Genomic DNA, 20,564 nt, shown 5'->3' with positions numbered 1-20,564 from the left:
GATGCATCCCTATTATTAGATAGCTAGAATCTCACCCATAAAGCAGGGCAGGACTGCTGCTTACAATGGGGATCAGATAGCATCTGTGCAGCCACTGGGACAGAATGCTCTGTTATACAAATAGCTAGAATATTATAAATAATGATGCTAGACAATGCCATGTTCTGGGATAGTTTCATAAGTACTACTTTTCTATATGGGTAATGGTAGCTCAGAACAAACTTCCAGCAGCAAGGTTTTAGATGAATATCTAGATTGAAAAACAACTTTGCTTGGAGGGTTGGACATGAACAATAACCAGAATCTGCTAAACCCATAACTCATCAGATGGCTCAAGATACACTATGGTAAAGACCACTTGGCCTCTTTGGTATTCAAGCATGTTGAACTTGTTCCATATCTCTCTGGTCATAGCCCTTGTGACCCACCTCGTTCCAATGCATATGATCTCTAAAGAGAAAATTCTTACCTTGCTCCAAAAAACATGTTTTTTACAAAATGCATCATTCAATAGTGCTTCTCCTACATAATCCTATATTAAAATCTGTGTTTCAAAATAGCAAACAGATGGTTTTATATTTCATTTTGGAATCGGATATGAGGATAGACATTTTCTTAGTTTCCATGTGCCATTAGTCATGTGACTTGTGCTCTGATAAACTTCAGCCACTCTTTACTGCTGTACTTCAAGTTAGAGTGATATTTCCCCTTTCTAGCAGCCTATCAACAGAACAATTGGAAGAAAACCAGATAATCACTGTCTACTCCATTAATCGCTATAGCTCAGTGGTAGAGCGCATGCTTTGCATGTGTGAGGTCCTGTGTTCAATCCCCTGCATTTCCAGACTTTGATACAAGAGGGTTGGACATGAATAATACCCAGTTTCTGCCAAACCCCATCCAACAGCTCACGTTACACTGTAATAAAGACCACTTGGCATCTTTGGTTTTCAAGCATGTTGAATTTATTCCATATCCCTCTGGTCACAGCCCATTTGACCCACCTGCTTCCAATGCATACGATCTCTAAAGAGAAAATACTTTCCTTACTCCAAAAAAAATATTTTATTTACAAAATGCATCATTCAATAGTGCTTCTCCTACATAATCCTTTACTGAAATCTGTGTTTCAAAAGAGCAAGCATTCCAAACATTTTGGAATCTGACATGGGGCTAGACATTTTCATAGCTTCCCAGGTGCCTTTAGTCATGTGACTTGTGATCTGATAAACTCCAATCACTCTTTACTACTTCAAGTTGGAGTGATACAGAACTGCAAGTTGGAATGATATCGGAAGTCCACAGGGCCCCCCTGCAAAATATATTTTTGGGCCCCCCCCAGTGTGCAATTCAAATGATGTATGTGAGTTCCATCCTAACGTCAGCTGGACAGCTATTTTTAGCAAAAAAAAAAACACCCAAAATAATTGAGAAAGATAGAATCTGTGCCACTGGGACCAAATGCTCTGTTATACAGATCGCTACAATCTAAGCTGCCATAAAGCAGGGCAGGACTGCAGCATACAATGGAGATCAGATAGGATCTGTGCAGCCACTGGGACAGAATGCTCTGTTATACAGATAGCTAGAATCTTACAAATAATGATGTTAGACAGGCCATGTTCTGGGATTGTTTCAATAAGTACTACTTTTCTATATGGGTAATTGTAGCTCAGAACAAACTTCCAGCAGCAAGGTTGTAGATGAATATCTAGATTGAAAAACAACTTTGCTTGGAGGGTTGAACATGAACAATACCCATAATCTGCCAAACCCATAACTCATCAGATGGCTCAAGTTACACTATGGTAAAGACCACTTGGCCTCTTTGGTATACAAGCATGTATACTAAAATCTGTTTTTCAAAAGAGCAAACAGATGGTTTTATATTTAATTTTGGAATCGGATATGGGGATGGACATTTTCTTAGTTTCCTTGTGCCATTAGTCATGTGACTTGTGCTCTGATAAACTTCAGCCATTCTTTACTGCTGTACTTTAAGTTAGAGTGATATTTCCCCTTTCCAGCAGCCTATCGACAGAACAATAGGAAGATAACCAGATAATCACCGGCTTCTCCATTACTAGCTATAGTACAGGGGATGTAGCTCAGTGGTAGAGCGCATGCTTCGCATGTATGAGGTCCTGGGTTCAATCCCCAGCATCTCCAGGATTTTATACAAGAGGATTGGACATGAACAATACCCAGAATCTGCCAAACTCCATCAGACAGCTCAAGTTACAGTGTAATAAAGACCACTTGGCCTCTTTGGTATTCAACCATGTTGAATTTGTTCCATATCCCTCTGGTCACAGCCCATTTGACCCACCAGGTTCCAATGCATATGATCTCTAAAGAAAAAAATACTTTCCACATAGTGGAAAGTTTTAATTTTGGAATCGGATATGGGGATGGACATTTTCTTAGTTTCCTTGTGTTATTAGTCATGTGACTTGTGCTCTGATAAACTTTAGCCATTCTTTACTGCTGTACTTTAAGTTAGAGTGATATTTCCCTTCTCCAGCAGCCTATCGACAGAACAATAGGAAGATAACCAGATAATCACCGGCTTCTCCATTACTAGCTATAGTACAGGAGATGTAGCTCAGTGGTAGAGCGCATGTATGAGGTCCTGGGTTCAATCCCCAGCATCTCCAAGATTGGAGATGCTGGGGATCCAGGTTGGACATGAACAATACCCAGAATCTGCCAAACCCCATCAGACAGCTCAAGTTACACTGTAATAAAGACCACTTGGCATCTTTGGTTTTCAAGCATGTTTAATTTATTCCATATCCCTCTGGTCACAGCCCATTTGACCCTCCTGGTTCCAATGCATATGATCTCTAAAGAAAAAAATACTTTCCACATAGTGGAAAGTTTTAATTTTGGAATCGGATATGGGGATGGACATTTTCTCAGTTTCCATGTGCCATTAGTAATGTGACTTGTGCTCTGATAAACTTCAGACATTCTTTACTTCTGTACTTCAAGTTAGAGTGATATTTCCCCTTTCTAGCAGCCTATCAACAGAACAATTGGAAGAAAACCAGATAATCACTGTCTACTCCATTAATCGCTATAGCTCAGTGGTAGAGCGCATGCTTTGCATGTGTGAGTTCCTGTGGTCAATCCCCTGCATTTCCAGGCTTTGATACAAGAGGGTTGGACATGAACAATACCCAGTATCTGCCAAACCCCATCCAACAACTCACGTTACACTGTAATAAAGACCACTTGGCATCTTTGGTTTTCAAGCATGTTGAATTTATTCCATATCCCTCTGGTCACAGCCCATTTGACCCACCTGGTTCCAATGCATATGATCTCTAAAGAGAAAATACTTTCCTTACTCCAAAAAAAATGTTTTATTTACAAAATGCATCATTCAATAGTGCTTCTCCTACATAATCCTTTACTGAAATCTGTGTTTCAAAAGAGCAAGCATTTTGGAATCTGACATGGGGCTAGACATTTTCATAGCTTCCCAGGTTCCTTTAGTCATGTGACTTGTGATCTGATAAACTCCAATCACTCTTTACTACTTCAAGTTGGAGTGATACAGAACTGCAAGTTGGAATGATATCGGAGTCACAGGGCCCCCCTGCAAAATATATTTTTGGGCCCCCCCAGTGTGCAATTCAAATGATGTATGTGAGTTCCATCCTAACGTCAGCTGACAGCTATTTTAGCAAAAAAAAAACACCCAAAATAATTGAGAAAGATAGAATCTGTGCCACTGGGACCAAATGCTCTGTTATACAGATCGCTACAATCTAAGCTGACATAAAGCAGGGCAGGACTGCAGCATACAATGGAGATCAGATAGGATCTGTGCAGCCACTGGGACAGAATGCTCTGTTATACAGATAGCTAGAATCTTACAAATAATGATGTTAGACAGGCCATGTTCTGGGATTGTTTCAATAAGTACTACTTTTCTATATGGGTAATGGTAGCTCAGAACAAACTTCCAGCAGCAAGGTTGTAGATGAATATCTAGATTGAAAAACAACTTTGCTTGGAGGGTTGAACATGAACAATACCCATAATCTGCCAAACCCATAACTCATCAGATGGCTCAAGTTACACTATGGTAAAGACCACTTGGCCTCTTTGGTATACAAGCATGTATACTAAAATCTGTTTTTCAAAAGAGCAAACAGATGGTTTTATATTTAATTTTGGAATCGGATATGGGGATGGACATTTTCTTAGTTTCCTTGTGCCATTAGTCATGTGACTTGTGCTCTGATAAACTTCAGCCATTCTTTACTGCTGTACTTTAAGTTAGAGTGATATTTCCCCTTTCCAGCAGCCTATCGACAGAACAATAGGAAGATAACCAGATAATCACCGGCTTCTCCATTACTAGCTATAGTACAGGGGATGTAGCTCAGTGGTAGAGCGCATGCTTCGCATGTATGAGGTCCTGGTTCAATCCCCAGCATCTCCAGGATTTTATACAAGAGGATTGGACATGAACAATACCCAGAATCTGCCAAACTCCATCAGACAGCTCAAGTTACAGTGTAATAAAGACCACTTGGCCTCTTTGGTATTCAACCATGTTGAATTTGTTCCATATCTCTCTGGTCACAGCCCATTTGACCCACCAGGTTCCAATGCATATGATCTCTAAAGAAAAAAATACTTTCCACATAGTGGAAAGTTTTAATTTTGGAATCGGATATGGGGATGGACATTTTCTTAGTTTCCTTGTGTTATTAGTCATGTGACTTGTCCTCTGATAAACTTCAGCCATTCTTTACTGCTGTACTTTAAGTTAGAGTGATATTTCCCTTCTCCAGCAGCCTATCGACAGAACAATAGGAAGATAACCAGATAATCACCGGCTTCTCCATCACTAGCTATAGTACAGGAGATGTAGCTCAGTGGTAGAGCGCATGTATGAGGTCCTGGGTTCAATCCCCAGCATCTCCAGGATTGGAGATGCTGGGGATCCAGGTTGGACATGAACAATACCCAGAATCTGCCAAACTCCATCAGACAGCTCAAGTTACAGTGTAATAAAGACCACTTGGCCTCTTTGGTATTCAACCATGTTGAATTTGTTCCATATCTCTCTGGTCACAGCCCATTTGACCCACCAGGTTCCAATGCATATGATCTCTAAAGAAAAAAATACTTTCCACATAGTGGAAAGTTTTAATTTTGGAATCGGATATGGGGATGGACATTTTCTTAGTTTCCATGTGCCATTAGTAATGTGACTTGTGCTCTGATAAACTTCAGACATTCTTTACTTCTGTACTTCAAGTTAGAGTGATATTTCCCCTTTCTAGCAGCCTATCAACAGAACAATTGGAAGAAACCAGATAATCACTGTCTACTCCATTAATCGCTATAGCTCAGTGGTAGAGCGCATGCTTTGCATGTGTGAGTTCCTGTGGTCAATCCCCTGCATTTCCAGGCTTTGATACAAGAGGGTTGGACATGAACAATACCCAGTATCTGCCAAACCCCATCCAACAACTCACGTTACACTGTAATAAAGACCACTTGGCATCTTTGGTTTTCAAGCATGTTGAATTTATTCCATATCCCTCTGGTCACAGCCCATTTGACCCACCTGGTTCCAATGCATATGATCTCTAAAGAGAAAATACTTTCCTTACTCCAAAAAAAATGTTTTATTTACAAAATGCATCATTCAATAGTGCTTCTCCTACATAATCCTTTACTGAAATCTGTGTTTCAAAAGAGCAAGCATTCCAAGCATTTTGGAATCTGACATGGGGCTAGACATTTTCATAGCTTCCCAGGTGCCTTTAGTCATGTGACTTGTGATCTGATAAACTCCAATCACTCTTTACTACTTCAAGTTGGAGTGATACAGAACTGCAAGTTGGAATGATATCGGAGTCACAGGGCCCCCCTGCAAAATATATTTTTGGGCCCCCCCAGTGTGCAATTCAAATGATGTATGTATAACTCATCAGATGGCTCAAGTTACACTATGGTAAAGAGCACTTGGCCTCTTTGGTATACAAGCATGTATACTAAAATCTGTTTTTCAAAAGAGCAAACAGATGGTTTTATATTTAATTTTGGAATCGGATATGGGGATGGACATTTTCTTAGTTTCCATATGCCATTAGTCATATGACTTGTGCTCTGATAAACTTCAGCCATTCTTTACTGCTGTACTTTAAGTTAGAGTGATATTTCCCCTTTCCAGCAGCCTATCGACAGAACAATAGGAAGATAACAAGATAATCACCGGCTTCTCCATTACTAGCTATAGTACAGGGGATGTAGCTCAGTGGTAGAGCGCATGCTTCGCATGTATGAGGTCCTGGGTTCAATCCCCAGCATCTCCAGGATTTTATACAAGAGGATTGGACATGAACAATACCCAGAATCTGCCAAACTCCATCAGACAGCTCAAGTTACAGTGTAATAAAGACCACTTGGCCTCTTTGGTATTCAACCATGTTGAATTTGTTCCATATCTCTCTGGTCACAGCCCATTTGACCCACCAGGTTCCAATGCATATGATCTCTAAAGAAAAAAATACTTTCCACATAGTGGAAAGTTTTAATTTTGGAATCGGATATGGGGATGGACATTTTCTTAGTTTCCTTGTGTTATTAGTCATGTGACTTGTCCTCTGATAAACTTCAGCCATTCTTTACTGCTGTACTTTAAGTTAGAGTGATATTTCCCTTCTCCAGCAGCCTATCGACAGAACAATAGGAAGATAACCAGATAATCACCGGCTTCTCCATTACTAGCTATAGTACAGGAGATGTAGCTCAGTGGTAGAGCGCATGTATGAGGTCCTGGGTTCAATCCCCAGCATCTCCAGGATTGGAGATGCTGGGGATCCAGGTTGGACATGAACAATACCCAGAATCTGCCAAACTCCATCAGACAGCTCAAGTTACAGTGTAATAAAGACCACTTGGCCTCTTTGGTATTCAACCATGTTGAATTTGTTCCATATCTCTCTGGTCACAGCCCATTTGACCCACCAGGTTCCAATGCATATGATCTCTAAAGAAAAAAATACTTTCCACATAGTGGAAAGTTTTAATTTTGGAATCGGATATGGGGATGGACATTTTCTTAGTTTCCATGTGCCATTAGTAATGTGACTTGTGCTCTGATAAACTTCAGACATTCTTTACTTCTGTACTTCAAGTTAGAGTGATATTTCCCCTTTCTAGCAGCCTATCAACAGAACAATTGGAAGAAACCAGATAATCACTGTCTACTCCATTAATCGCTATAGCTCAGTGGTAGAGCGCATGCTTTGCATGTGTGAGTTCCTGTGGTCAATCCCCTGCATTTCCAGGCTTTGATACAAGAGGGTTGGACATGAACAATACCCAGTATCTGCCAAACCCCATCCAACAACTCACGTTACACTGTAATAAAGACCACTTGGCATCTTTGGTTTTCAAGCATGTTGAATTTATTCCATATCCCTCTGGTCACAGCCCATTTGACCCACCTGGTTCCAATGCATATGATCTCTAAAGAGAAAATACTTTCCTTACTCCAAAAAAAATGTTTTATTTACAAAATGCATCATTCAATAGTGCTTCTCCTACATAATCCTTTACTGAAATCTGTGTTTCAAAAGAGCAAGCATTCCAAGCATTTTGGAATCTGACATGGGGCTAGACATTTTCATAGCTTCCCAGGTGCCTTTAGTCATGTGACTTGTGATCTGATAAACTCCAATCACTCTTTACTACTTCAAGTTGGAGTGATACAGAACTGCAAGTTGGAATGATATCGGAGTCACAGGGCCCCCCTGCAAAATATATTTTTGGGCCCCCCCAGTGTGCAATTCAAATGATGTATGTATAACTCATCAGATGGCTCAAGTTACACTATGGTAAAGAGCACTTGGCCTCTTTGGTATACAAGCATGTATACTAAAATCTGTTTTTCAAAAGAGCAAACAGATGGTTTTATATTTAATTTTGGAATCGGATATGGGGATGGACATTTTCTTAGTTTCCATATGCCATTAGTCATATGACTTGTGCTCTGATAAACTTCAGACATTCTTTACTTCTGTACTTCAAGTTAGAGTGATATTTCTCCTTTCCAGCAGCCTATAAACAGAACAATAGGAAGAAAACAAGATAATCACTGGCTTCTCCATTAACGGCTATAGTACAGGGGATGTAGCTCAGTGGTAGAGCGCATGCTTCGCATGTATGAGGTCCTGGGTTCAATCCCCAGCATCTCCAGGATTTTATACAAGAGGGTTGGACATGAACAATACCCAGAATCTGCCAAACCCCATCAGACAGCTCAAGTTACACTGTAATAAAGACCACTTGGCCTCTTTGGTATTCAAGCATGTTGAATTTGTTCCATATCCCTCTGGTCACAGCCCATTTGACCCAACTGGTTCCAATGCATATGATCTCTAAAGAAAAAAATACTTTCCACATAGTGGAAAGTTTTAATTTTGGAATCGGATATGGGGATGGACATTTTTTTAGTTTCCATGTACCATTAGTAATGTGACTTGTGCTCTGATAAACTTCAGACATTCTTTACTTCTGTACTTCAAGTTAGAGTGATATTTCCCCTTTCTAGCAGCCTATCAATAGAACAATTGGAAGAAAACCAGATAATCACTGTCTACTTCATTAATCGCTATAGCTCAGTGGTAGAGCGCATGCTTTGCATGTGTGAGTTCCTGTGTTCAATACCCTGCATTTCCAGGCTTTGATACAAGAGGGTTGGACATAAACAATACCCAGTATCTGCCAAACCCCATCCGACAGCTCACGTTACACTGTAATAAAGACCACTTGGCATCTTTGGTTTTCAAGCATGTTGAATTTATTCCATATCCCTCTGGTCACAGCCCATTTGACCCACCTGGTTCCAATGCATATGATCTCTAAAGAGAAAATACTTTCCTTACTCCAAAAAAAATGTTTTATTTACAAAATGCATCATTCAATAGTGCTTCTCCTACATAATCCTTTACTGAAATCTGTGTTTCAAAAGAGCAAGCATTCCAAGCATTTTGGAATCTGACATGGGGCTAGACATTTTCATAGCTTCCCAGGTGCCTTTAGTCATGTGACTTGTGATCTGATAAACTCCAATCACTCTTTACTACTTCAAGTTGGAGTGATACAGAACTGCAAGTTGGAATGATATCGGAGTCACAGGGCCCCCCTGCAAAATATATTTTTGGGCCCCCCCAGTGTGCAATTCAAATGATGTATGTATAACTCATCAGATGGCTCAAGTTACACTATGGTAAAGAGCACTTGGCCTCTTTGGTATACAAGCATGTATACTAAAATCTGTTTTTCAAAAGAGCAAACAGATGGTTTTATATTTAATTTTGGAATCGGATATGGGGATGGACATTTTCTTAGTTTCCATATGCCATTAGTCATATGACTTGTGCTCTGATAAACTTCAGACATTCTTTACTTCTGTACTTCAAGTTAGAGTGATATTTCTCCTTTCCAGCAGCCTATAAACAGAACAATAGGAAGAAAACAAGATAATCACTGGCTTCTCCATTAACGGCTATAGTACAGGGGATGTAGCTCAGTGGTAGAGCGCATGCTTCGCATGTATGAGGTCCTGGGTTCAATCCCCAGCATCTCCAGGATTTTATACAAGAGGGTTGGACATGAACAATACCCAGAATCTGCCAAACCCCATCAGACAGCTCAAGTTACACTGTAATAAAGACCACTTGGCCTCTTTGGTATTCAAGCATGTTGAATTTGTTCCATATCCCTCTGGTCACAGCCCATTTGACCCAACTGGTTCCAATGCATATGATCTCTAAAGAAAAAAATACTTTCCACATAGTGGAAAGTTTTAATTTTGGAATCGGATATGGGGATGGACATTTTTTTAGTTTCCATGTACCATTAGTAATGTGACTTGTGCTCTGATAAACTTCAGACATTCTTTACTTCTGTACTTCAAGTTAGAGTGATATTTCCCCTTTCTAGCAGCCTATCAATAGAACAATTGGAAGAAAACCAGATAATCACTGTCTACTTCATTAATCGCTATAGCTCAGTGGTAGAGCACATGCTTTGCATGTGTGAGTTCCTGTGTTCAATACCCTGCATTTCCAGGCTTTGATACAAGAGGGTTGGACATAAACAATACCCAGTATCTGCCAAACCCCATCCGACAGCTCACGTTACACTGTAATAAAGACCACTTGGCATCTTTGGTTTTCAAGCATGTTGAATTTATTCCATATCCCTCTGGTCACAGCCCATTTGACCCACCTGGTTCCAATGCATATGATCTCTAAAGAGAAAATACTTTCCTTACTCCAAAAAAAATGTTTTATTTACAAAATGCATCATTCAATAGTGCTTCTCCTACATAATCCTTTACTGAAATCTGTGTTTCAAAAGAGCAAGCATTCCAAGCATTTTGGAATCTGACATGGGGCTAGACATTTTCATAGCTTCCCAGGTGCCTTTAGTCATGTGACTTGTGATCTGATAAACTCCAATCACTCTTTACTACTTCAAGTTGGAGTGATACAGAACTGCAAGTTGGAATGATATCGGAGTCACAGGGCCCCCCTGCAAAATATATTTTTGGGCCCCCCCAGTGTGCAATTCAAATGATGTATGTATAACTCATCAGATGGCTCAAGTTACACTATGGTAAAGAGCACTTGGCCTCTTTGGTATACAAGCATGTATACTAAAATCTGTTTTTCAAAAGAGCAAACAGATGGTTTTATATTTAATTTTGGAATCGGATATGGGGATGGACATTTTCTTAGTTTCCATATGCCATTAGTCATATGACTTGTGCTCTGATAAACTTCAGACATTCTTTACTTCTGTACTTCAAGTTAGAGTGATATTTCTCCTTTCCAGCAGCCTATAAACAGAACAATAGGAAGAAAACAAGATAATCACTGGCTTCTCCATTAACGGCTATAGTACAGGGGATGTAGCTCAGTGGTAGAGCGCATGCTTCGCATGTATGAGGTCCTGGGTTCAATCCCCAGCATCTCCAGGATTTTATACAAGAGGGTTGGACATGAACAATACCCAGAATCTGCCAAACCCCATCAGACAGCTCAAGTTACACTGTAATAAAGACCACTTGGCCTCTTTGGTATTCAAGCATGTTGAATTTGTTCCATATCCCTCTGGTCACAGCCCATTTGACCCAACTGGTTCCAATGCATATGATCTCTAAAGAAAAAAATACTTTCCACATAGTGGAAAGTTTTAATTTTGGAATCGGATATGGGGATGGACATTTTTTTAGTTTCCATGTACCATTAGTAATGTGACTTGTGCTCTGATAAACTTCAGACATTCTTTACTTCTGTACTTCAAGTTAGAGTGATATTTCCCCTTTCTAGCAGCCTATCAATAGAACAATTGGAAGAAAACCAGATAATCACTGTCTACTTCATTAATCGCTATAGCTCAGTGGTAGAGCACATGCTTTGCATGTGTGAGTTCCTGTGTTCAATACCCTGCATTTCCAGGCTTTGATACAAGAGGGTTGGACATAAACAATACCCAGTATCTGCCAAACCCCATCCGACAGCTCACGTTACACTGTAATAAAGACCACTTGGCATCTTTGGTTTTCAAGCATGTTGAATTTATTCCATATCCCTCTGGTCACAGCCCATTTGACCCACCTGGTTCCAATGCATATGATCTCTAAAGAGAAAATACTTTCCTTACTCCAAAAAAAATGTTTTATTTACAAAATGCATCATTCAATAGTGCTTCTCCTACATAATCCTTTACTGAAATCTGTGTTTCAAAAGAGCAAGCATTCCAAGCATTTTGGAATCTGACATGGGGCTAGACATTTTCATAGCTTCCCAGGTGCCTTTAGTCATGTGACTTGTGATCTGATAAACTCCAATCACTCTTTACTACTTCAAGTTGGAGTGATACAGAACTGCAAGTTGGAATGATATCGGAGTCACAGGGCCCCCCTGCAAAATATATTTTTGGGCCCCCCCAGTGTGCAATTCAAATGATGTATGTGAGTTCCATCCTAACGTCAGCTGACAGCTATTTTAGCAAAAAAAAAAACACCCAAAATAATTGAGAAAGATAGAATCTGTGCCACTGGGACCAAATGCTCTGTTATACAGATCGCTACAATCTAAGCTGACATAAAGCAGGGCAGGACTGCAGCATACAATGGAGATCAGATAGGATCTGTGCAGCCACTGGGACAGAATGCTCTGTTATACAGATAGCTAGAATCTTACAAATAATGATGTTAGACAGGCCATGTTCTGGGATTGTTTCAATAAGTACTACTTTTCTATATGGGTAATGGTAGCTCAGAACAAACTTCCAGCAGCAAGGTTGTAGATGAATATCTAGATTGAAAAACAACTTTGTTTGGAGGGTTGAACATGAACAATACCCATAATCTGCCAAACCCATAACTCATCAGATGGCTCAAGTTACACTATGGTAAAGACCACTTGGCCTCTTTGGTATACAAGCATGTATACTAAAATCTGTTTTTCAAAAGAGCAAACAGATGGTTTTATATTTAATTTTGGAATCGGATATGTGCCATTAGTCATGTGACTTGTGCTCTGATAAACTTCAGCCATTCTTTACTGCTGTACTTTAAGTTAGAGTGATATTTCCCCTTTCCAGCAGCCTATCGACAGAACAATAGGAAGATAACCAGATAATCACCGGCTTCTCCATTACTAGCTATAGTACAGGGGATGTAGCTCAGTGGTAGAATGCATGCTTCGCATGTATGAGGTCCTGGGTTGCATTTCCAGGATATTATACAAGACGGTTGGACATGAACAATACCCATAATCTGCCAAACCCATAACTCATCAGATGGCTCAAGTTACACTATGGTAAAGACCACTTGGCCTCTTTGGTATACAAGCATGTATACTAAAATCTGTTTTTCAAAAGAGAAAACAGATGGTTTTATATTTAATTTTGGAATCGGATATGGGGATGGACATTTTCTTAGTTTCCATGTGCCATTAGTAATGTGACTTGTGCTCTGATAAACTTCAGACATTCTTTACTTCTGTACTTCAAGTTAGAGTGATATTTCCCCTTTCTAGCAGCCTATCAACAGAACAATTGGAAGAAAACCAGATAATCACTGACTACTCCATTAATCGCTATAGCTCAGTGGTAGTGTGCATGCTTTGCATGTGTGAGTTCCTGTGTTCAATCCTCTGCATTTCCAGGCTTTGATACAAGAGGGTTGGACATGAACAATACCCAATATCTGCCAAACCCCATCCAACAACTCACGTTACACTGTAATAAAGACCACTTGGCATCTTTGGTTTTCAAGCATGTTGAATTTATTCCATATCCAACTGGTCACAGCCCATTTGACCCACCTGGTTCCAATGCATATGATCTCTAAAGAGAAAATACTTTCCTTACTCCAAAAAAAATGTTTTATTTACAAAATGCATCATTCAATAGTGCTTCTCCTACATAATCCTTTACTGAAATCTGTGTTTCAAAAGAGCAAGCATTCCAAGCATTTTGGAATCTGACATGGGGCTAGACATTTTCATAGCTTCCCAGGTGCCTTTAGTCATGTGACTTGTGATCTGATAAACTCCAATCACTCTTTACTACTTCAAGTTGGAGTGATACAGAACTGCAAGTTGGAATGATATCGGAGTCACAGGGCCCCCCTGCAAAATATATTTTTGGGCCCCCCCAGTGTGCAATTCAAATGATGTATGTGAGTTCCATCCTAACGTCAGCTGACAGCTATTTTAGCAAAAAAAAAACACCCAAAATAATTGAGAAAGATAGAATCTGTGCCACTGGGACCAAATGCTCTGTTATACAGATCGCTACAATCTAAGCTGACATAAAGCAGGGCAGGACTGCAGCATACAATGGAGATCAGATAGGATCTGTGCAGCCACTGGGACAGAATGCTCTGTTATACAGATAGCTAGAATCTTACAAATAATGATGTTAGACAGGCCATGTTCTGGGATTGTTTCAATAAGTACTACTTTTCTATATGGGTAATGGTAGCTCAGAACAAACTTCCAGCAGCAAGGTTGTAGATGAATATCTAGATTGAAAAACAACTTTGCTTGGAGGGTTGAACATGAACAATACCCATAATCTGCCAAACCCATAACTCATCAGATGGCTCAAGTTACACTATGGTAAAGACCACTTGGCCTCTTTGGTATACAAGCATGTATACTAAAATCTGTTTTTCAAAAGAGCAAACAGATGGTTTTATATTTAATTTTGGAATCGGATATGGGGATGGACATTTTCTTAGTTTCCTTGTGCCATTAGTCATGTGACTTGTGCTCTGATAAACTTCAGCCACTCTTTACTGCCATAAAGCAAGACAGAACTGTTGCTAAACAATGGGGATCAGATAGGATAGGATTAATTGCTATAGTACAGGGGATGTAGCTCAGTGGTAGAGTGCATGCTTCGCATGTATGAGGTCCTGGGTTCAATCCCCAGCATCTCCAGGATTTTATACATGAACAATACCCAGAATCTGCCAAACCCCATCAGACAGCTCAAGTTACACTGTAATAAAGACCACTTGGCCTCTTTGGTATTCAAGCATGTTGAATTTGTTCCATATCCCTCTGGTCAAAGTCCATTTGACCCACCTGGTTCCAATGCATATAATCTCTAAAGAGAAAATACTTGCTATACTCCAAAAAAACATGTTTTATTTACAAAATGCATCATTCAATAGTGCATATGCAAATTAGGGGTGGGGAGGGAAATCACGTGACTTTTTGTCATAAAACAAGGAAGTACATTTTTTTCCCCTTTCTGTTTTTCAAAAGAGCAAACAGATGGTTTTATATTTAATTTTGGAATTGGATATGGGGATGGACATTTTCTTAGTTTCCATGTGCCATTAGTCATGTGACTTGTGCTCTGATAAACTTCAGCCACTCTTTACTGCCATAAAGCAGGACAGAACTGTTGCTAAACAATGGGGATCAGATAGGATCTGTGCAGCTACTGGGACAGAATCCTCTGTTAAACAGAAAATTAACAGGCACAGGCAAGGATAGAAAGTATTATCAAGCACATCACAAAGTACAGCTAGTTCCTATCCTGACTCGATGGTGATAATTGATGTGAAACAGTGTCACATCAGAGCAAGGCGGTGATAAGAGGCCCCTTTATCCATAGTTAATAAACTTAACTAGTAAAATTTGAAATCATAATAGATGGCTTTGTTGCCATTTCAGCAGCTTTCTGCTCAATGAAGGGGGTGTAGCTCAGTGGTAGAGCGCATGCTTGCATGTATGAGGCCCAGGGTTCAATGCCCAGCATCTCCAGGATTTTAGACTAGAGCAATTCCAGTTTGTTATACTAATAATGATGTTACATAATCTTCATTCTGCAATCTCAGAAAGTAGTAATGGTAGTTTGGAAATAACTTCCTACAGAAAGGTTGTATAAGGGTATTTTGATTGAAAAGGCATCTTTGCTTGGAAGGTTGGGCATGAATGATACCTTGGACTTGCAACTTATCAGATGGTGCAACTTCCTGAAAAGGCAAGTGTAAGATTTATTATAATTATTATTATTAATAGTAAGAATAATAATCCTCCTCTTATTAGGGTTATGGTTCTTTAGAGCAAGCAGACAAAGAATCCACACCAATCCCAAAGTTAAAATGATTATACTGAATAATAAATCAATGGATTGTTATGACAATTACAATTAAACCAAAAAACAGTTGCCATGACCACATATATTATTATACTATTAGCCGAGAGCAGAGCAGCAATTCTGGCAGCTGAATCCTTCAGGGAGCTGTTATATTGTTACCTTTCTGTTGTTCAGTTATTGGGCTGCTAGGGAGAAGAGGAAGGGTATAATATCACTCAAACTTGAAGTGAAGCAGTAAAGAGTGACTGAAGTTTATCAGAACACAAGTCACATGACTAAGGTCACCTGAGAAACTAAGAAAATGTCTAACCTCATGTCAAAATTAAATGTAAAAAAAATATTTGCTCTTTTGAAAAACAGATTTCATTCAGCACATGATTTTGTAGGAGAAGAATGATTACCTGATGCATTTTGTTTTTCAGTGACAGAATCCTTTTAGGTACTAAGAACCACCCTCTAGCTCAGGGGTCCCCAAACTTTTCTTTACCTGTGAGCCACATTCAAATGTAAAAAGAGTTGAGGAGCAACACAAGCATGAAAAAGTCCCTTGGTGTGCCAAATAATGGTTGTGATTGGTTATTTGGTAGCCCCTATGTGGACTGGCACCAGGTCTGGACTGAGAATTAAAATAGGCCTGGCATTTCAGGTACACAGAGGCCCAATCAGCCCACATAGAGGCCCAAACAGCCCCCACCAGCCCACTAAATACGGACTTTCTATGGGACCTTATAGCAGCCCCTCTGGCATTTGCCAGAACTCACAGATTGCCAGTCCGGGCCTGACTGGCACCCTACAAGAGGCTCTATTAGGCACTATACTTAGTTTTTATGCAATTAAAACTTGCTTTCAAGCTTGGAATTCAAAAATGAGCACCTGCTTTGAGGCCACTGGGAGCAACATCCTAGGTGTTGGAGAGCAACATGTTGCTCACAAGCTACTGGTTGGGGATCATTGCTCTAGCTCATACAATTCACTGTGCTCACACATAAACCAGTGGCTCACATACTGTACATGCTGGGTTACATCACCCAATGAATGGGCAGTAAAAACAGAGATGTTTTTGAAATTTAAGGAAGTAAAATACTTTATCATTTTAGGAAAGTGGTACAGGTATGCCTGTTATCCAGAATGCTCAATTTTGGTTCTCCCAATCTTCACTTCACACCTCTTGTAAATGCCCCATTGGGGAAGATTTAGCATATTAATAGGGATTAGCATTTTATAGTCAGGGCACAAATTTGTGTCTAACCCTAAAGGTGTAAAAGCCTCATTAACAAAACAAGTAAAAAAAAATCTGAAAAGCATCTGTTTAAAAGACAGAGGTTTGTGAATTTGGTGGGAAATCCGACATTCTTATCTCCACTTTTATTTTGTCTCAATTTCACCACTTTTGGGAATTGCCCAATAAGAATCCCAAACTGAACCCTATATTTCATTAGGGCTGTATTTTGGTCTTGTGCTGCCCTAGTTTCTGTGTGCCCAATGTAAAGGCATAATCTGTTGCCATATTCATTCCCACAAAATCTGGGGATACCTGGTGCTGAAGGAATCAAAAGTGACAACAGAATGCATGCAACATTGCTTCTGCTCCCTTTGCCACCAGGTACCCGCCACCTCTGTTGCCAGATTTTTTTGTGGGAATTTATCTGGCAGCAGGGAAAAACCTTACATTGGGCACAGAGGTCTGGCGTCTAGGGCAATACCAGACCAAAATTCAGCCCTGAAATATAGGATTTGGTTTGGGATTCTTAGGAAGTTTTATTTACCTTATGGGCATCTGAGGGCTGCCCCCTTAAAGGAGAAGGAAAGGCAGGGGCGATCCTGCTGCTGCCCCCTTCCCCCGGAAATTCGCTCTTAAAGTACCAGGAGCAGCATTTTTGCTGCCCCTGGTACCTAGTGGGGCGCTGCCGCCTGAGGCGACAGCCTAAACTCGCCTAAACTGACTATATGTAAATTCACCAGTAAACCCTCAAAGTAATGCTGCTCTGAGTCCTCTGTCAAAAGAAACACCTCATTTCTTTCCTTCTATTGTGTACACATGGGCTTCTGTATCAGACTTTCTGCCTTCATCTTAAACCTTATTGCCCTGGGCAAGAGCATGCTCAGTTTGCTCCTCTTCCCCCCCTCCTCTGCTGTAATCTGAGCCCAGAGCAGGGAGAGACTCAGGAAGGAACTGATGTCACACCAAGTTAATACTGCAGCTCATATCCTAAACAAACAGAGAGAGCTTCTAGAGCTTTTTACTCAGGTATGGTAAAACATTCTACAGAATAAATATAGCTAATCTATTGGCAATAAAATGTCTCCATAGCTTTCCTTCTCCTTTAAGCTAACTTTACAAAGTTTACCAACCAGTGGCTTGCAAGCAACATGTTGCTCCCAGTGGCTTCAAAGCAGGTCCTTTTTTTGAATTCTTGGCTTGGAGGCATGTTTTGGTTGTATAAAAACAGGTTTGTAGCCAAACAGAGGCTGGACTGGGCTGCCAGTCCACATATGCTGCCACCCGAGTTCCTATATAGTAAATATGTCCCTGTATTTCATACTAAAAGTTTATCAAAAGATGAAGAAGCCCTTTAACACTAGGGTAGAACAACTGAATGAAAGCTCATTACAGTAAGTTAGCAAAACACAAGTGTTGACTTGCCCTTTGCTATATTTGCAAATACATCACGGAACGCCTTTAGCTCATAAGGTGTGTCTTTGCATGCTTAATTATAAATACTCTGTGTGAATTTCTGTCTGAATTTGTTCTCTTCCAGATCAGTTTGTACCAGAGAAAATCAATATGATCTACCCCATACTCCTCTGTTTATTGGTAGCCCCGTTTCACAGTGTGTCCCAGGAAGTAGAAGATAAAGCGAGTCGTCGTGAAGCAGAAATGTTGGGGGGCTGGCATAATATGCCACTGGATTCCAAGACAGTAAAAAGATTGCAGGGCTTTGTGGAGGAATCACACAATCGTGAGAGTAACAGCGAATATTGGTACAAGATCAAGGAAGTTCTCAGTGCCAAAATGCAGGTAATGTACCATGTTTTTTTTACCCACACTATATTGTGTTTTATTCAACACTTATTTCTGCAATTCACGGTTAATATTTTCTAGTTCTGATTTTCATGCTTCTGTATGATAAGTAGAGAGGGAAGGCTTTAGATACCAACATGACGGTACTAACCCTGCTACTGAAAAACATCATGTGTTTGGACACAAGTAACTTACGGCATCAATATGCCCAGGGCTACCTGTCGCCTCAGGCAGCAGCGCCCCACTAGGTACCAGGGGCGGTAAAAATGGCGCTCCTAGTACTTTAAGAGCCGGGTTTTCAAACCGGAAATTCGGCCCTTCTAGGGCAGTTAGGCTTTCTGTGCTAGCGTACTGGCACTCTCTGCCGCCCTCGTGGACCCCCTCAGGTGCAAAAAGGTAAGCACACGGGGGAGGGGGGGGCAGCGGAGGTTCCAGGATCACCCCTGAATATGCCCTCATCATTGCGTTCATTTTAAAACTCCGACACTTGCATGTGTTTTAGTAAATGAACCTTAATGTGGGTCCCAAGGAAAAGGTCACTGCTGTGATTTTATAACACTACTGCTTATATGACTGTATGACTTATATAACTGTGCTGATTACACAAAATCGATTATGAAATAACCAATGATATTTTCTAAAGGTTGTGAATGGATTTAATTTTGACATAAGTCTGATTCTGGAACCAACTGGATGTTTGAAAAACGATATGGACAGTGACAAGGAGTGTCTTGTTATGAGCTTACCTGGCCAAAAGGTACCGTATTCTAATGTTAACTGATTAGAATAGTATGTATGATTTTTTTCCTAAAGAATTAGTCACACTACATTCACTCTTTAAAGGAAAACTATATCCCCCAAAAAATGTAGGTCTCTATAAAAAGATTTTGCATACAACAGCTCCTATCTAAAACCCTGCTTCATGTTTATAAACCATTTTCATAATAATATACTTTTTTAGTAGTATGTGCCATCGGGTAATCATAAATTGAACATTGCCATTTTAAAAAATAAGGGCAGCCCCCTGGGACTTAGGATTCATGGTGCACACAAACAAACCATACATGTTAGGTCACATGTGCCAATTAACAGACAGAGTTCTGTCTTTTGTTTCCACACTTCTCCCTGTTACAATTACAGTTGTAGTATTTCTGGTCAGGTGATCTCTAAGGGAGCACAGAGACCATCACGAAATGGTGACTCAAGGCAAGGGATGTAAAAGGGCAAGATTTACTTAAATACTTAAAACCTGCCGAATTGCTGTTTTAGCCTATGGGGGACCTCCTACAACCTATTTGGAGTCAATTGGTGGACTTTGAAAAATCAATGATTTTTCTGGGAAAAACTTTGACTTGAATTCAGTCGAATGCGCTATTACTTCGATTTGAACTATTCGAATTCAGCCGAATACGGACCTATTCGACTCAAAAAAAAAAACCTTCAACTTAATTTCGCTTGATAAATATGCCCCCTAGTGAAATATCACCTCTATCAATTTTCAAATGAGTTTCAGCAGCTAGATGCTATATGCTTGCACAAATAACCATCCACAATGACTTTGCTTTAGAAATAGGAGAACAAAATGAATAGGGGCAAATTTAGAGTTGATTTTGATTCATATATCCCAGATGTCTGACCTGATCTGCAATTGTGTCCCAGTAAAACTAATCAATCACATTTCATTTGCAGGTGGAAGAATGTCAAATTGAGATCTATGAGCCAATCCCAAAATTTGTGCCTGAGATCAAGAGTAAAAGCTGTAATGATTGGACAATTTAATTGTCTATTATATGAAGTTCTACTATTGTTGTCACAGCTAATTATACCAGGGTGTTAAATAAACTGAATTTTAATAAACTGTTCAAATGTT

General features: G+C 39.9%; 1 protein-coding gene and 7 non-coding genes across 8 annotated transcripts; all 8 read left to right on the top strand.

The window, feature by feature from the left end:
- The first annotated feature begins 2,097 nt into the window (after window positions 1–2,097).
- On the top strand, window positions 2,098–2,169 carry trnaa-cgc. The gene has a single exon. It is a non-coding gene; the product is annotated as a tRNA-Ala (tRNA).
- Window positions 2,170–4,385: 2,216 nt separating this feature from the next.
- On the top strand, window positions 4,386–4,456 carry trnaa-cgc. Its single transcript has one exon. It is a non-coding gene; the product is annotated as a tRNA-Ala (tRNA).
- A 1,816-nt stretch (window positions 4,457–6,272) lies between these two features.
- On the top strand, window positions 6,273–6,344 carry trnaa-cgc. Its single transcript has one exon. It is a non-coding gene; the product is annotated as a tRNA-Ala (tRNA).
- Window positions 6,345–8,160: 1,816 nt separating this feature from the next.
- On the top strand, window positions 8,161–8,232 carry trnaa-cgc. The gene has a single exon. It is a non-coding gene; the product is annotated as a tRNA-Ala (tRNA).
- Window positions 8,233–9,554: 1,322 nt separating this feature from the next.
- On the top strand, window positions 9,555–9,626 carry trnaa-cgc. The gene has a single exon. It is a non-coding gene; the product is annotated as a tRNA-Ala (tRNA).
- Window positions 9,627–10,948: 1,322 nt separating this feature from the next.
- Window positions 10,949–11,020, top strand: trnaa-cgc. Its single transcript has one exon. It is a non-coding gene; the product is annotated as a tRNA-Ala (tRNA).
- Window positions 11,021–14,429: 3,409 nt separating this feature from the next.
- trnaa-cgc lies at window positions 14,430–14,501 on the top strand. The gene has a single exon. It is a non-coding gene; the product is annotated as a tRNA-Ala (tRNA).
- A 3,378-nt stretch (window positions 14,502–17,879) lies between these two features.
- LOC108713627 (cystatin-like 1) lies at window positions 17,880–20,564 on the top strand. Its single transcript, XM_018257164.2, has 4 exons — window positions 17,880–17,920; window positions 18,432–18,691; window positions 19,338–19,451; window positions 20,384–20,564. The coding sequence occupies exons 2-4, from the start codon at window positions 18,458–18,460 to the stop codon at window positions 20,471–20,473; spliced, it is 438 nt and encodes a 145-aa protein (XP_018112653.1). The 5' UTR covers window positions 17,880–17,920; window positions 18,432–18,457; the 3' UTR covers window positions 20,474–20,564.

The sequence above is a fragment of the Xenopus laevis genome, chromosome 4L (genome assembly GCF_017654675.1).
Source record: "Xenopus laevis strain J_2021 chromosome 4L, Xenopus_laevis_v10.1, whole genome shotgun sequence".
Classification (NCBI taxonomy): domain Eukaryota; kingdom Metazoa; phylum Chordata; class Amphibia; order Anura; family Pipidae; genus Xenopus; species Xenopus laevis.
Note: the sequence above shows the minus strand (reverse complement) of the source record. Positions and strands in the feature narration are given on the sequence as shown.

Bases quoted from the DNA above. Each gene is read 5' to 3' on its own strand.
- LOC108713627 (XM_018257164.2), top strand. From the start codon at position 18,458: ATGATCTACCCCATACTCCTCTGTTTATTGGTAGCCCCGTTTCACAGT. The intron at 18,692-19,337 runs GTAATGTACCAT...TATTTTCTAAAG, and splicing joins TTCTCAGTGCCAAAATGCAG to GTTGTGAATGGATTTAATTT. The intron at 19,452-20,383 runs GTACCGTATTCT...TTTCATTTGCAG, and splicing joins TGAGCTTACCTGGCCAAAAG to GTGGAAGAATGTCAAATTGA.